Consider the following 15,206-nt stretch of genomic DNA (forward strand, 5'->3'; position numbering starts at 1 on the left):
TAGAGTCCAAAAATCTGTCGCTATCAGTCTTGAATATACTCCCACAGCTCCCTGGGGTAGAGAATTCCAAATATTCATGACTCTCTGAATGAAGAAATTCCTCCTCATCTCAGTCCTAAATATCCGACCCCTTATCCTGAGCTGCGTCCCCTAGTTCTAGACTCTCCAGCCATTTACCATTCAAATTAAAATTTTGAATTGATTCTGTTCATTAGCAAATGATTTATAAATTATTGCTTTATCCACTTGAAACTTCCTTCTTCAACGGTATTTTCTTGCATTTTACATTCTTGGGTCTCTCTTTGTTGCACACCAGCCACAGCAAGAGAGAGAGAATGTGTGTGTGTGTGTGTGTGTGTGTGTGTGTTGACAAGATATACTAGTAGTGTTCTGAAGCCACCTGCAAGATTGCTGAAAATATTGTTCCCTTTCACGTGCCTTCATTCCTCCTGACCTCTGCTTGGTATCTGACCTCCCTATGATGGCTGAGATCAATAATTCCCCGTATTGGAGATTGCTAGTACTAGTTCCCATCCAACTATTCCTTTTCACAGATATATTCTGTTGTTGTCAGACAGGAGCAGCTTTGCTGAATGTGGCCACACCAGCTGCTATTTATTTTAGTGTGCTAAAATCAGTGCCAGTTTGTGGCAGTAGATAGTGAGACTCTTTCCCTAATATTAGTGGAGGGCATTTGCTTCACTCCTGATTGAAACACTGATAGTTTTACAGCAGAGCCTTTGAACTCGAGAATATTTTTGAAAGGAAGCAGAAACTTCAGAAACATGTTGAACATTGAAGTAAATACTTTACACAAAAGGCATTTAGCTCTGCCGATAGCTGTGCCTATAGTCTTCTATGTAATTTCTGACAGCAGTGCTATTCTATATTCAACCAGTTGGAGGCATGCTTTTTATACTGCCTGTTGACACCACTTTGTCAGCCAATGAGTTGGAGGCGGGTTGGTACTTACGGCAGGACTTACAGCAAACAAAGTCTATTTACTCAGCAATAGACTCTATTTAAACAGCGCACTATGGCAAACAGGCTATTTATTCTGCAAACAGAGTCTATTTAAAAAGAGTCTCTAAGAACTACAGCAAACAGAACTCATGACCAAAACTACAGCAAAGTCTCCCAATAAAGAAGCAGGGTTATTTCACCAGCAAAATGCAGTGAGTGGAGGATAGTTACATACAAATTATGTGCGTAAAATCAATCCCAGTCACTTACAACAGTGCAGTCTCCAGGCGTGAATGACGGGGAATTACCCAATCATCTCCATTGTGACCAGGAATAGTGGTGTCACTATATGCGGCCTGCTTTTTATAGGGTGTACCAACCTGTCTATTTCCCTTCCAACTGAGGTGAGATACCTTGTTATTGTGAGGAGTATAATTAGCAAATCCTGAATGAAAAGTAACAAAAATAATTGCACGTGCGTATACCAGATTTGGGTGTAAGCCAGTGCTGTGACTTCAACCCATAATCAATTTAGGAAAATGTTGGGCTATAAATTGGGCCTCGTAATGCCTGTTTTGTAGGTGCTACGCGGCCTCCTAAGGACCCAAAATGGCGTCCGGAATGTGTGCGCACACTTCTAGCATGACGTGTGCCGGACGCCATCTTGGTTAAGGCGTTTGCGCATGCGCAGATAACGAACGCCGGCAGCATGTAAAATAGGGAGAATAAGCGGTAGATCAGCGTGCAATGCTGATTTAAAGGGACAGATGCAATTTTGGAACTCAACGCTCCAACCAAGGAACTGTCCTAACCTCACACAGCTGAACAGGTTGTAAACAATATGTAGGACACCCCCCCCCCCCTCACCAGTACCATTTAAAGGGATCATGCAGAATTTACAAGTTAGCTGCTGGATTATTGCTTCTGGCTGCTGATGCATTTGTACTTGTTCTTGGAGGTCTCCTATACTTGAATACTAGGACTAGGAGACATAGCCTAACATTTAGAGCCAGGACTTGCAGGAGTGAAGTTAGGAAATGCTTCTACACGCAAAGAGTGGTAGAAGTTTGGAACTCTGTTCTGCAAACGGCAGTTGATGCTAACTCACTTGTTAATTTTAAATCTGAGATTGATAGATTTTTGTTAACCAAAGGTATTAAGGGATATGGGGCTAAGATAGGAATATGGAGTTAGGTCATAGATTAACCATGATCTCATTGAATGGCGGAACAGGCTCGAAGGGCTAAATGGCCTACTCATGTTCCTATGTTCCAATAATAAAGTTTCAATACTCTACAGGGAGTGGACTGGCAGAGTGGCAGGGGTGGGACAGGAATGCTGTCATCCTGAGAGAGGACAGTAGGTTCATGTCCAGTGGAGCCACTGCCACTTGCTGCCTCCTGTTATGAGCTACCTTCTCTTGCAAAAAAGCGAGATGTGTGTCGGTGAGTGTCCTGCAAGATGTTTGGATGATGTGGCTGTCATGGTTGAATAACTGCCAGTGTGTGTGACCTGTGAGTTGTGGGTGTACGGCTTGCAACAGTGGTAATGTGAGAGGAAGCATCTGATTGGAAGAGTTGAGTACTGTTTGAAAAAGTTTGTTGGTATTTGGGTGATGGTGTAGTGTGTGAAACAGTGGATGCGGCTAGTGGTGCAGTTGGTAGGAGATGCCACTTGACAGTTGACCTCACTCACCTTGACCACTCGTGTCAAAGCATTAAACTTCTACTACACTGCATCCATGTTTGTGGTGCTATGCGCCTGGCATTGACTTCGACCCCTACTGCCTCCCACTGCCTCGGGAGCATATGCCTGGAGGGCCTCTTGCCCCTCTGCGGATATAGGATGCCCCTCCTTCTGTTCACTTCTTACACCAAGGCCTCCAGTGCATCAGCAGAACACCTTGGAGCATGTTCTCTCGCAGGCCTAGTACAAACTCAGATCGGCAGATTGGTGAGGTTTGGCGTGCAGATTGGAGGATGTGGGATTTAGAAGTGCGCAACCTTTATTTAATGTTTTAACTTAACTCAACAGTTTGTAAACCTAGGGATCATCGGTGTTTTACGTGTGCGATGTCTGATCTCCGATAAGACTCCGTGCGGACCTGTATCTTATATTTTGCAAATAAGAGATTCAGGCTGCCTTTAAGTGGTGCTAGCCACTCGTGATATTGGGGCTCCCCCTGCTGGTGAGCAGCCGCTCAACAGCAGCTGGGCCTGGCTGCACGCAGCTATCAGGTAAATCACCAGGCAGCACAAATGTTATGTGCTGCCTGCATCTTAACAACCGGGCGCGGGTTAATTACAATTAACCCGCGTTATGTTTAAATTTATTTGACAAAGCAATAGTTTGATTAAAGTATTTGCTTTATTTAGGGTTCTTTTTGTGATGTAGTACTGAAACAATGCTTCGTATTATTGAAACAATGCTTCACTCAGTGAATGTGCACCTGACCCAAGCATAGAATTCCGGCGTACTAAATCATTCACTTTAACTCTTATATAGAATTCCTGATCAAAGAACAACACTTCCACGCTTCAAATACAAAAGTTCTCCAATTAATTATTTAATTATTCATTTCACCAATTTTTGTCAGTCTTGCATGCTAGTCATCATATACAAGATCACATTCTGAATTGTGAAATGTTTGGATTTAGACACAGTTGCACCATGGGTGATTAAATGGGCTAAGAAAACAAAGCATATAGCAAATTAATATTGGAATCCTGATCAAAATCTATGTAATTTTTCTTGTATTTAGGATTGTTTATTAGGATTGCTTTGTACTTAATTTTGTTTATTTTTTTTAAACAGACTTAGGACAGTCCATATTTTATACTACAACATGCTTGCTACCATTCCTCAGCGATGACATTCTGAGTACTTTACCTTACACCATGATTTCCACTTTAGCAACATTTCCTCCATTTCTTCACAAGGATATCATTGAATATCTGAGCACATCTTTCCTCCCAATGGCAATATGTAAGTTTTTTTCAGCATCTTGGAAACATGCACTTGCAAATGTTACACTATTTCTCCTTTTATTCCTCTTCCATTTGTTTCTGTGTATCAGTGTGGTTTTCTTGGTGTTAATACTTTGCTAATTTTTCTTTGTGTCAGTTGCATAAATGGAAAGATGAGAGCCTGCTACAGTTGGAGCGTGTTAATTTTTATAAATATCTTTTCTTATTCTATTCTGTTTCAATGTTATGAATGGCATTTTTTGTATACTTTTGATGTGTTTTGCTGACTTTGTATTGTTTTTTAATCAAACTAGTTGATCTCTCATAGCATTGCCTGTGGATAGGAGCAGGAGGCTAGGCTTTGGATGAGAGGGCCCAGGGAACAAGCTGAGCTGAGAGAGTGTGGGGAGAACAGTGCTAGGGCTGAGATGGAGTAGGGAAATTGGGGCTTGGACTGATGAAACAGAAAATGATAGGGACAATGTTTTCTTTATGTAGGATAGATTGATTCATTTACAGCATAGTATTGGGAGCAGAAAAAGCTCATTTTCTGCAAGTTAAATTTAATTTAAAATGCTAAATTTGCAACATGTAAGAGCAACATTCTTCTGCTACATCAATCTAACTGGACCCTGAGCTCACTGGGTGTGTTTAAACAATAGCAGTAGTTTATCTTTTGTCAAATGTTATTGCAGCATCCTTATAGGCTGCTGATGAATATCTGGAGCAAATATCCATTTAGATTTATAATACAATTGGTACATTTATTATTGTTTGGCTGAATTACTCCATTTTCCTCCCACCATTACTGAAATGTTGGGTTTCCATGGTTTAAATAAACTCACAACCCCTCCCCCCCCCCCCCCCCCCCACAACTGACCTGATGTGGTGATACAAGGTTGGATCCAATGCCTTGTGGTGCAGTTGCTCAATGAAAGGGAGGCACAGTTGTGGCATGGCCGCATTTCTGCTCCCTCTCTTTGAGAAGTTTGAGCTCGAGTGGCACACACTGTTGTTGCACCTCAAATGCTCCAGAATTTGTGTCCATGCCAGTCCCGCCCAGCCATCACATTAAAGAGTGCAGGCAAGGAGGGCAGGGAGAGGCTGAGGAGAGGAGGGAATGGAGTGGTTGAATGCTAAGGCAAGTGCTGGGGCCAAGAGTAAACAGAGATGTAGTGGTCTAGGCCAAGAGGGTATGGAGACGCTAAGGCCCAGGGCTGCAGAACGAGATTAGACAATCATGGCACTCCATTTAAAAAAATAAATATAGATATTATAAATTACTTTTCAATTGAAAGTTTGATATTTATCAAATGCTCTCTCTAGTGGGTTCATCTAAGCGAGAAGGTGTTCCACCTTATGTGAATTATTCTGCATCTTCAATGCTGATGATTGCTATGCAGTATACAACAAATCCAGGTAGGTGCAAAACAATGTATAAACCCTTGAGGATGAATCGTATATTGAAAATCAAAATATTTTTAGTGATTGACAACTATATTAACATTATAGCTAATATAAATTTAGAAATAAAGTTTGACTGTTAGGATTTTTCTCTATTGTAATTTATTGGCCTTCTAATAAATATTACTAACTTCTCAACCCACCTGCAATGTTGTAACATGTACATATTGGTTGTAACATTTTACAATATAAGATAACTATTCAATGTGAAAAGGTAAGTATCAAAAATATAGACATATCAAAAATCTATATTAATCGCTAATTGCTGTGAATTTTCAATATGGCACCCAATAGAAAAATTGATGTTAATTTTTCCTCATTTGAGATGTGGTATGGAAGAGCCATTACCACCATTTGTTCCTCTACAGAGTATTCTAAGTTTTGCGATAGTTGAAGGCTGCATCTTTTTGTCACAGGCAGTGAGAGTTGTGCCAGTCTGGGAAGAGTCCTAACAGATAGGGGAATGCACCTGGGGCATCGATGCTGTTCGTGGCCTTTGTGCATTCCAGATTGCTTCCCAAAAAGGATTGATTTGTGGGCAGGACCAGAACATATGTGTACTACTACTACAACAACTATTATCATCACAACAACAACAACAACCTCTTTGCCCCACGATTGGCAGCTGTGCCTTCAGCTACCCAGGCCCTAAGCCCTGGAATTAACTCCCTAAAACTCTCCACTTCCCTATCCTCCTTTAAGACCCTCCTTAAAACATACCCCTTTGACCAAGCTTTTAGCCGCCCTTTCTACTATCTCTTTCTTTGGCACGGTGTCCGTTTATGTCTTTTTGCGCTTCTGAGAAGTGCCTGCTCACATTTTTCTACATTAAAGTTCTTATATAAATGCAAGTTGTTGTTATTAATTGCTGAAAGAACAAGTACTCACCCTTATGAAGAAATTGGCCAAGTCTGTTGATACCTTTCTCATGCCAGGCTCTGAATCCATTTACCGCTAGTGCAACTGGGAGTTCTTTCTCGTAGCAGATTGAGAAGAGGACAAACAAACACAGCGGAATCTGCCGCCATGTATATGCCTCCTTCCAGATTGATAGCGTTCGTGCAAATATTTGATCTTCCTGAATTAAAAGTATAATTGGAATGCTTTTCCTCAGCATATTTCAGGATGATCAAGTTCTAGCACCTTTATAAATTTTTAAAGATAAGTTATACGAAACTGGATAACATAATGGACATACCGTCCTTTCACTTCTGTGGTTTCAGTTGAAACTCAGTTCACATTGATGAAGAAAAGTCACTTCTTTCTGTTAGCTGTTGAGACTCTACATGAAGTGACCTTGTGTAGTACCAGCCCAGTTCCCAGTGGGAATGGGGCCACAGCACAAAACTGATACCAAAGAGGCAAAGGTTGATGATTATCACCAGAAGAATGAAATGGCGGTTAGATTTTTTTCAGAGGTTTATTAGAACAGAGAATACGTTACTACAAGTGCCTATTGAGGGAGAAACTGTAGCCATCGCTTGAATTGGATCCGTGAAGAATATAAAATAATATGGGGAAAGTACAGGGAAATGAGATTACAGTTTTAAAAAAAAATTGTTGTTAGGATATGGATCATGCTTATACTGTAGTACCTTATGGAGAAGTAAGGTTGGGTCAATATCATTAAAACAAAACCTTATAATTGAGTTTTGATGAAGAGACTCTGAAACAAGAATCTGTTGAAAATATGCTGATCAACCAGTTGTGCCGTTCAAACATTTTCTGATTTTATAACCTTAGAACATGAGGCTATAAATTACTCTTGGTTATAATAGTGGCCAAATGCTTAACACATTTGTAAGACATTCTTCTGACTACTATTTTAATCAAGGCATTAGCCCACTTATTTTAAAATGGGTTGGTACCTCTGTTAAAATATGAACAGAGGAATTTCATACAAATGTGTTCAGTATTAGCCCTGTTAGTGCAAAAAGTAATTTCTCTTTTGATCCTATTAGAAAGGCTTATTTTCTTGTACCGGAATTAAAAATCATTACGCACTGCAACCATCATGAAATGCATGGTTATGTAGTTTCCAGGAACATGCATGGGAGCTGAATTTTGCTTGCAGGTGGACCTGACTGACTGCCTCCAATTTGGGGCTTACAATCTATTATTCTCGTATTGAGTTTTAATGTCACTTGTTGATACTGATGTAATGTTGATCATTCTAATATGGATGGTAACAAAAGGACTTCCAGCACAGGTGCGTGGGCAAACTGAAAACACCTGAAGATACTTGGTGGTGCCTTTGCCTACTCATCCATCAGGGAGCATTGTCTTTTTTAAAAGGAGGAACATTTCCAATTATTGGGCAGTAATTGTAGTATTTCCTAGTCATGTAAAAAGAAATTTCTGCATGTTTTATTTAACTCCTTTAAACTGTTGTTGAGTCGTTTCTACTCAAGGTGAGACTAGCCGTCTAATCTTTCACTTGTGTCCAGTACTTAATTTTTTTCTTTTTTCACTAAGCTCATCTTTGACGTTCTTAAACTCTTATTCAGCCTCTCTTAACTTCAATGTGAGATCCAATTTCAATTTGCTTTTCAACACATATCTTAGGATTCTATAGCAAATTATTTTAAATAACCACTGAATGATTTACACACACACACACACACACACACACACAATGTATGAGTATGCGTATGTCTTTTGACACCATTCAAACCAATCAATACTTGACTTATAGTGGAAAGAAAGCCTTTAGTAGCTCAATAAAATGGGTATTACTAACAAAGATCCTTTTGTAAATAATACCAAATTAAGTAGTTGGAATTAATTTTCTTCACAATATATCTAGAATTAATTTCATAATTTTAAATATATACAGATCAAGCTATGTTAAGAATAATCTCATTGTTCAGTTTTAATTAAATCGTTGCTAGACTGATATGAAATGTTGATTTTAATGCATGCTTATTTGAAAATGTTTTTTATAGTGTACCATTGCCAGCTATTGGAAAGTCTTATGAAGTACAAGCAGGAAGTCTGGAAAGTAAGTAATGGTGCAACAGCTAAAATATCACTATCAAAAGTGTTCTCTGTGATGGACATGCCAAGTGAAGGAAAAAACAAATCCAAATTATTATTGCTTTAAATTTACTTATTTATTGCAATATAGTTGAAGTTGGTTAATATTAACTGCTTCACAAACCGCATTCACCAGTCCAAATAATAAACTTAAATATATTTCCTTTTTGCAACAATTCAGACCCGGAATTCTCCTTTTTGTGCAGTGACTGAAATAATGTTTGTGGGGGGATCTTATTCATATTCACAGCCTTTGAGGTGCCGATAGCAGAGGGTATGCTTCAGCACCCTTGTTTTCTTGCTGTGCAAAGGGAGACCGTAACGCATTGGTTCTCTCTTTCACTGACTTCCCTTTGTAAAGTTGATGCAAAAGGGCGTGTGGGAAATAATACATAATAAAGCTTGGCTTTTGTATTTTATTAAATTAGTGGCCACTTGTCCTTAGTGTGACAACAATCCGGGTAGAATTTTATTTGTTTAAAAAAAGCAAATATTTATGGAAGGTCACATACTTAAGCTTTGCTACTGGCTAAATGCCCATCTTTTCTCCAGTGTTGACTCCAACATCGCTGCCAGAGCAAAAGTTTGGCTTCTGCATTGACTTGTAATGTAGCTAATTAAATAAAATGGTGGCTGTTGCTAAGGTAAGGGAAATAAGTGCAGATGGCACTCTGTTGGACAAATGTAAGAGATTTTTATTGTATTTTGATGGAGGTAACACCAGCACCATTAAAATGGAAAACTCAGATTTTTGTGTAATTAAAAAAATATATAGCTTTGACATTTCAGCAAAATTATTAGTGGCTTGACTTTTAACCAATTTATATTTTAGCTGGTAAATGCCAGCTTAGCAAAAGGAACAGCTATAGCAGGTGAGACAGGCAGTCCCTGTATTTTAATTCCTGCTTGTGTGAGTCACTCCATCGAATCAGAAATTTAAGTACAAAAGAAAGCAATTTTTGGCTATTGTGCCTGTACCACTACAGCTATCTACTCTAGTCCCATTTCCCTGTTCTTTCACTGTACCCTTTAATTTTCCTTTAATCTAATAATAAATATTAGATTATTTTATTTAATTGATGACTACTGGTGAATGAAACTGGAATACTAACGTACAGAGACAGACATTATGAGGGAATTGAATTAACATCAGTAGACAGAGTTAACTCAGGGTGCTTCAGCAATTACTACCATTTAAATTATGAGACTCACTCATTATTCTTCAGTCAGTAATGTTTCCAGATATGCCATAACTGGAAGGTTATTTGTTTTTAACTAACATTATTTTAAAATTTGAGTCAAATGTTTTCAAGAGGAAGATTTAAATAGATCAAGAAATGCCACTCAATCATATTTTCTAATCATGCTTAACCAATTACATTTGTGAGTCTCAGCACAGTAGTATAGTGGCCATCAGAGAGCCCTTGGATTCATAAATATTCAATTCCTAAAGATACTTTTGTGACCATTGCAAAGGATGCTTTGATAAGGATTGTTGTGTTGTGGACTGGGCTACTACAGATAGGTTGCCTCAAACGTTTATTGAAAAAAAAAAGTGCACCCATTAATGATTAAAGATTTGAAGAAGGACATAACTCATTCCTAACAAAGCAATCCAAAGCCATTGGCGAACATTGGCAGTAAGGCTCTCAGGCCTGTCCCACATCGCCAACATCCACTGTTGTCCCTCATTTCCAGACTCGATAATTTCATGGGGGCATGTGGCCCCCATTCAGGATTTTAAATTGAATTGGTTTGAGGTTAGTGATTAGTAACAGTGAATTGGCCCATATCATGGTTGCCAATCCATCTCTAGATCTAGCTGTAGACTTATCTCACAATCAAGACTCTCACATGAAGAATGGCTTGTTGGGCAAAGTACCAAAACTGTTCCGCTGGGTGATGCAGCACCTTCAGGAGATGCTGAGAAAACTGGAAAAAACAAAAGGGAGAAAAAACTAATTTTGAGATGACAGCCACTATTTTTTAATCATGGATGCAATGAAAAATCTGTATATATGTAAAAAATGAACAGGTGGCTGGGAAATTAACTACAGTGGAGTATGGGATCTCTAACGGCATTCAGTTTGACTACATACTGACCAAAAATTAACTCGATTGTATGCATGTTAGTAATTCATTTTTATTCATCTATTGCACTTATTTGTTATTTGAGCCATTAGACTATTTGAAGTTGATGTTTTAAAATGCAGGTGGTTAATACAATTATAAGTAACAGAAATATTTGATATTTATTACAGTCATGCTGGTATATCCACTTATAAAATGTATTTTGTTTAATTTGGGTGTGCAAAGTTTTTGCAAAATATAAAAGTGTTTCTGTATGTTGCTTTAGGATTTGTTGTATGTGATAGCGTATGGTCCCTCTCAAGTTAAGCCTCCAGCTGTTCAAATGCTCTTCCACTATTGGCCCAACTTAAAGCCACCAGGGGCTATTTGTGAATACAGGGGACTTCAATACACAGGTACGACATTTTTAAAGACAATATATGTTTAAAAGGAACTCAATGCATTATATTTAGTTGGAAATTCCACAACACTGGTATTAACTTTTACAAGATGTAGTTTGCTTTTGATGTTTTAAAACTATTTTAAGTGTGTTGTATGACTCATAACTGGAAGGAGCAACAGAGTAAAATGGCTGCTGGATCCTTGCTTCTCTCTGGACTCTCTGAGCATCCTTGCCATCGCTGCACTCACTGAATAAAATGGCTAACCCAGTATAAATCATGTTAGATTTCACGTAGTAATTATGAGCTGCTGACTCATCGTCCCATGGAAGATGATTGACAGGGATTGCTTTCTCTTATGTTTTGTATAATTTAATTTTATTATGTTTATGGCTAAACAGTGATATTTGTTGTTATTTAAGGAGTGCTAAAAAAGAGAACTTGCCTCTACTCATTCAGTTCCATGACTGACCTCAAGGTGTTGCTGCAGAACACATTTAGTTGAATGCAAGCTTCAAATATTTCACACAACATAGAAACACAAGATGAAAGCACAAATAAAATGAGGGAAAAGGCAGTTATAGAAACAAAACATAAGGAAAAAAATTAAAAATGATAAACTGTTGATATTACTAACTTGCAAATATCATTTAAAAAACTATTTTGACATTGCTGTATCACAAAATCATGAAGTAAAGAGGAAAAGTTGTTGAGAGATGGTAACACCAAATAAGCACTTTGGGCATATATCAAGGGGAGAATGACCAAAAGATTTATGTTATGTTAATTTTTTGACATTGCTAATTGCTAACTTAAGTGCTGAATATTATACATAAGTATTGAAATATACCTGTAACTTGTGAAAGTCCAATTAAAATAAATTGCAAAGAAAAATGAAAATGCTGAGCAAAGTTAATCTATTTTTAAAGAGTTCTAATATACTTAAAAGTCTGTGACATACTGTATAAAACAAAAGATTTCTCTGCTCTTGAATGCCATTACGTTTTTGGGAGGAGAGTAGGTCTAATATTGTATTGCTTAAACTTTTGCATTTTCACATTTTGGCTGTTATTTTTCAAGAGGGTTGACTACAGTTTTGCAGTTCAAGGTTTTTTCCAACACTACTTCTAATTTGAATGGCTTGATAATTTCTGTAAGCAAGCAACATCTCCTACAAATTAAAACACAAATCTTGTATTCTATACTGCACTGAGCTAACACAGCCCAGGTTAAATAATTAACCCCGATCATGATAAATTTTTTTACTGGAGAACACATGGATATCCACTACACCACCTGTCAATTTTGACGATATAAAATATTAGACCATGTTGTACAGGATATGCCACAGTCCAGATTTATTTACACAATAAAATGAAAACAAAAGCAAAAACATAGGCATGATAATGTACAGTAAGTCAACAATGTTATATTGACAACTGTGTTGACTATTGAAAAGTGTCCATTACTCACACAGCCCCTTCTTCGAGGGATGCGCCCTCTGGAGGTTTATATGTAAGCTTTGCCTATGGAATTCTATCTACCTTCTGTATATGCAATATCAGTGATGACCAGAAATTGATGAGCACTAGAATATTTGAGGGTTATAGAATCATAGAATCATAGAAGTTACAACATGGAAACAGGCCCTTCGGCCCAACATGTCCATGTCGCCCAGTTTATACCACTAAGCTAGTCCCAATTGCCTGCACTTGGCCCATATCCCTCCATACCCATCTTACCCATGTAACTGTCCAAATGCTTTTTAAAAGACAAAATTGTACCCGCCTCTACTACTGCCTCTGGCAGCTCGTTCCAGACACTCACCACCCTTTGAGTGAAAAAATTGCCCCTCTGGACCCTTTTGTATCTCTCCCCTCTCACCTTAAATCTATGCCCCCTCATTATAGACTCCCCTACCTTTGGGAAAAGATTTTGACTATCGACCTTATCTATGCCCCTCATTATTTTATAGACTTCGATAAGATCACCCCTTAACCTCCTGCTCTCCAGGGAAAAAAGTCCCAGTCTGTCTAACCTCTCCCTGTAAAGTCCCAGTCTGTCTAACCTCTATCTTCAAAGAAATTGTTTGAACCTCCAAGGATATTTTCTCCTTGGAGGTTCAAACAATTTCTTTGAAGATAGTATCAAGCTGTTGACTGAAGGAACGGTGACGTCTTGCTCTGTGAAAATGCTGCTAATCCGAAACTATAATTCAACATGGCTTATTTTACTCGGAAAGTTTGGGAATAAATGACCTTTGTTCCTGAAGCTATCACAATTAAGTTAGTTCACAGAGGGTGGTAATACCCTCCTTATTAACATTGTTGATACCTAACCCAGAAGTATATATATCCACAAGAATTCCAGTGAGAGAGGGCTTTGGTAAATATTCAAAAGAAAGGGCCCGATATTAGAAGGGAGGCGGGTTGCCAGCGCATGGGTAACCCGCCCAGTAAAATCGGTGGGTTCCCCACGCGATCGTGAGTAAATTGAAGCCATTTACCTTGGCTTCCGGGTTTTGCGCTGGAAAGCTGCGCAGCGGGCAGACTGTGCACCCGCATCATAGGCTGTCAGCTGGAGGAGCCCTATTTAAAGGCGCAGTCCTCCACTGACTGATGCTGCAGAAAGGGGCCAAAATTACAGCATGGAGCAGCCCAGGGGGAAGGCTGCTCCCAGGTTTAATGATGCCACACTCCAGGTCCTACTGGATGGGGTGAGGAGGAGGGGGTGGACAGAGATCTTCTCCCTGGTGGACGGGAGGAAGTGGCCTGCCTCTGGCACCACGAAGGCCTGGCTCGAGGTGGCAGAGGAGGTCAACAGCACCACCAACATATCGCGCACCTGCATACAGTGCAGGAGGCGCTTCAATGACCTAAGTAGGTCAGCTGAAGTGAATACACTTATTCCCCTACACTCCATCTGCCACATCACCGCCCCCACCCCACATCTCCTTCTGCACTGCCAACACTACTCTCCCTCATCACTCCTCACACCCACTCAAAGCTCATCCTCATCTTACCTGCACTTACTCACCTCGCCAGTACTTATCCCACCACTACCACTCAACGCAATCCTCATACAATCTCATGGCTCTATCTCATACTCACCCTCTCATGCATCTCTTTCACGGTCAGCCTCACCCAACCTACCACTACCTCTGCTGCAGCCACAGGGCATGCATAATATATGTGTAGTAGGAAGCATAAGGCAAATGTGTCATGAGCATGAAGGGGATGCACAAGGGTGTTTGAGGGTTTGTCATGGTTTTATATTTGATTTCTGATCAAATCATATTACATATTATATTGTCACCACTACTGCCACTTCTTGGCCATTGTTGACTGGCTTGTGCAATAATATCCTTTCGTGAGGTTCTCCGTGAACACCCTTGATGCCACCTATTGGGTCACCCTACAGTGGGTGTATGTGTAGTTGGATGACTACTTTGTGCAGGTGCCTGTTTCACAGCACTGTGTTGTGTAGCTCCATGTGGCGAAGGTGGACGACATGCCTGGGGAGGCTGGTGATGTTGCTCGTCCTCCAATGGAGTGATGAATGCAGCAATGGAACCCCCCACCACCCATCCTGTCCGTGTGAGTGTGAGGGGGTCCACAAAGTAGGTAAATATGTTTGGACAGTAGAGGTTAGGGTATGATTTAATAATTTGGAGTGTGGCAGGCAAAACTTTGTCTGAGGTGACAGAGTGCCCTGCTGCAATGAATGAGGGTTTACCCCGCACCTGTTAAATGGATCTTTGCAGCTGCCACTGGCTGCAACACGTCTGTTTAAACAGGGAGTGTTTCCCCCAGCATGGGAAACACGCTCTGGGTAGTCCAAAATCTGAATCCTCCTAAAATCTCCAACTAATGAGGTTTGTAAACGACCCGAAGTACCCAGATAATGATCTTAAGTGGGATCCTGCCAGCTTTGATTGCCGGTGGGTGTCCCGCATGCGGGGGCTGCGTGCGCACTGATTCGAGTCATTGGGGAACCCGGAAGTGGGCAGGTTGGAGCCGGGCTCCGGACCCGCTCTTGGAATCCTCAATTTTGGGAGCCCGGCACCCCCCCCCTCGGGGCCAGGCCTTCATGGTGCCAGAGGCAGGCCACTTCCTCCCGTCCACCAGGGGGATGATCTCTGTCCACCCCCTCCTCCTCACCCCATCCAGTAGGACCTGGAGTGTGGCATCATTAAACCTGGGAGCAGCCTTCCCCCTGGGCTGCTCCATGCTGTAATTTTGGCCCCTTTCTGCAGCATCAGTCAGTGGAGGACTGCGCCTTTGACCCTGAAGTGTTCTTAATTAAT

General features: G+C 40.2%; 1 protein-coding gene across 1 annotated transcript in view; it reads left to right on the top strand.

Moving 5' to 3' along the window:
* The window catches only part of LOC137326650 (protein unc-79 homolog), a 180,337-nt gene that overhangs the window by 12,998 nt on the left and 152,133 nt on the right, over nt 1-15,206 (top strand). The window contains exons 4-7 of the mRNA XM_067991943.1: nt 3,778-3,948; nt 5,256-5,348; nt 8,339-8,394; nt 10,786-10,915. Of these exons, the coding sequence (XP_067848044.1) occupies nt 3,778-3,948; nt 5,256-5,348; nt 8,339-8,394; nt 10,786-10,915 (450 nt within the window). The remainder of the gene's footprint in view (nt 1-3,777; nt 3,949-5,255; nt 5,349-8,338; nt 8,395-10,785; nt 10,916-15,206) is intronic.

This window comes from Heptranchias perlo, chromosome 10 (assembly GCF_035084215.1).
Source record: "Heptranchias perlo isolate sHepPer1 chromosome 10, sHepPer1.hap1, whole genome shotgun sequence".
Classification (NCBI taxonomy): domain Eukaryota; kingdom Metazoa; phylum Chordata; class Chondrichthyes; order Hexanchiformes; family Hexanchidae; genus Heptranchias; species Heptranchias perlo.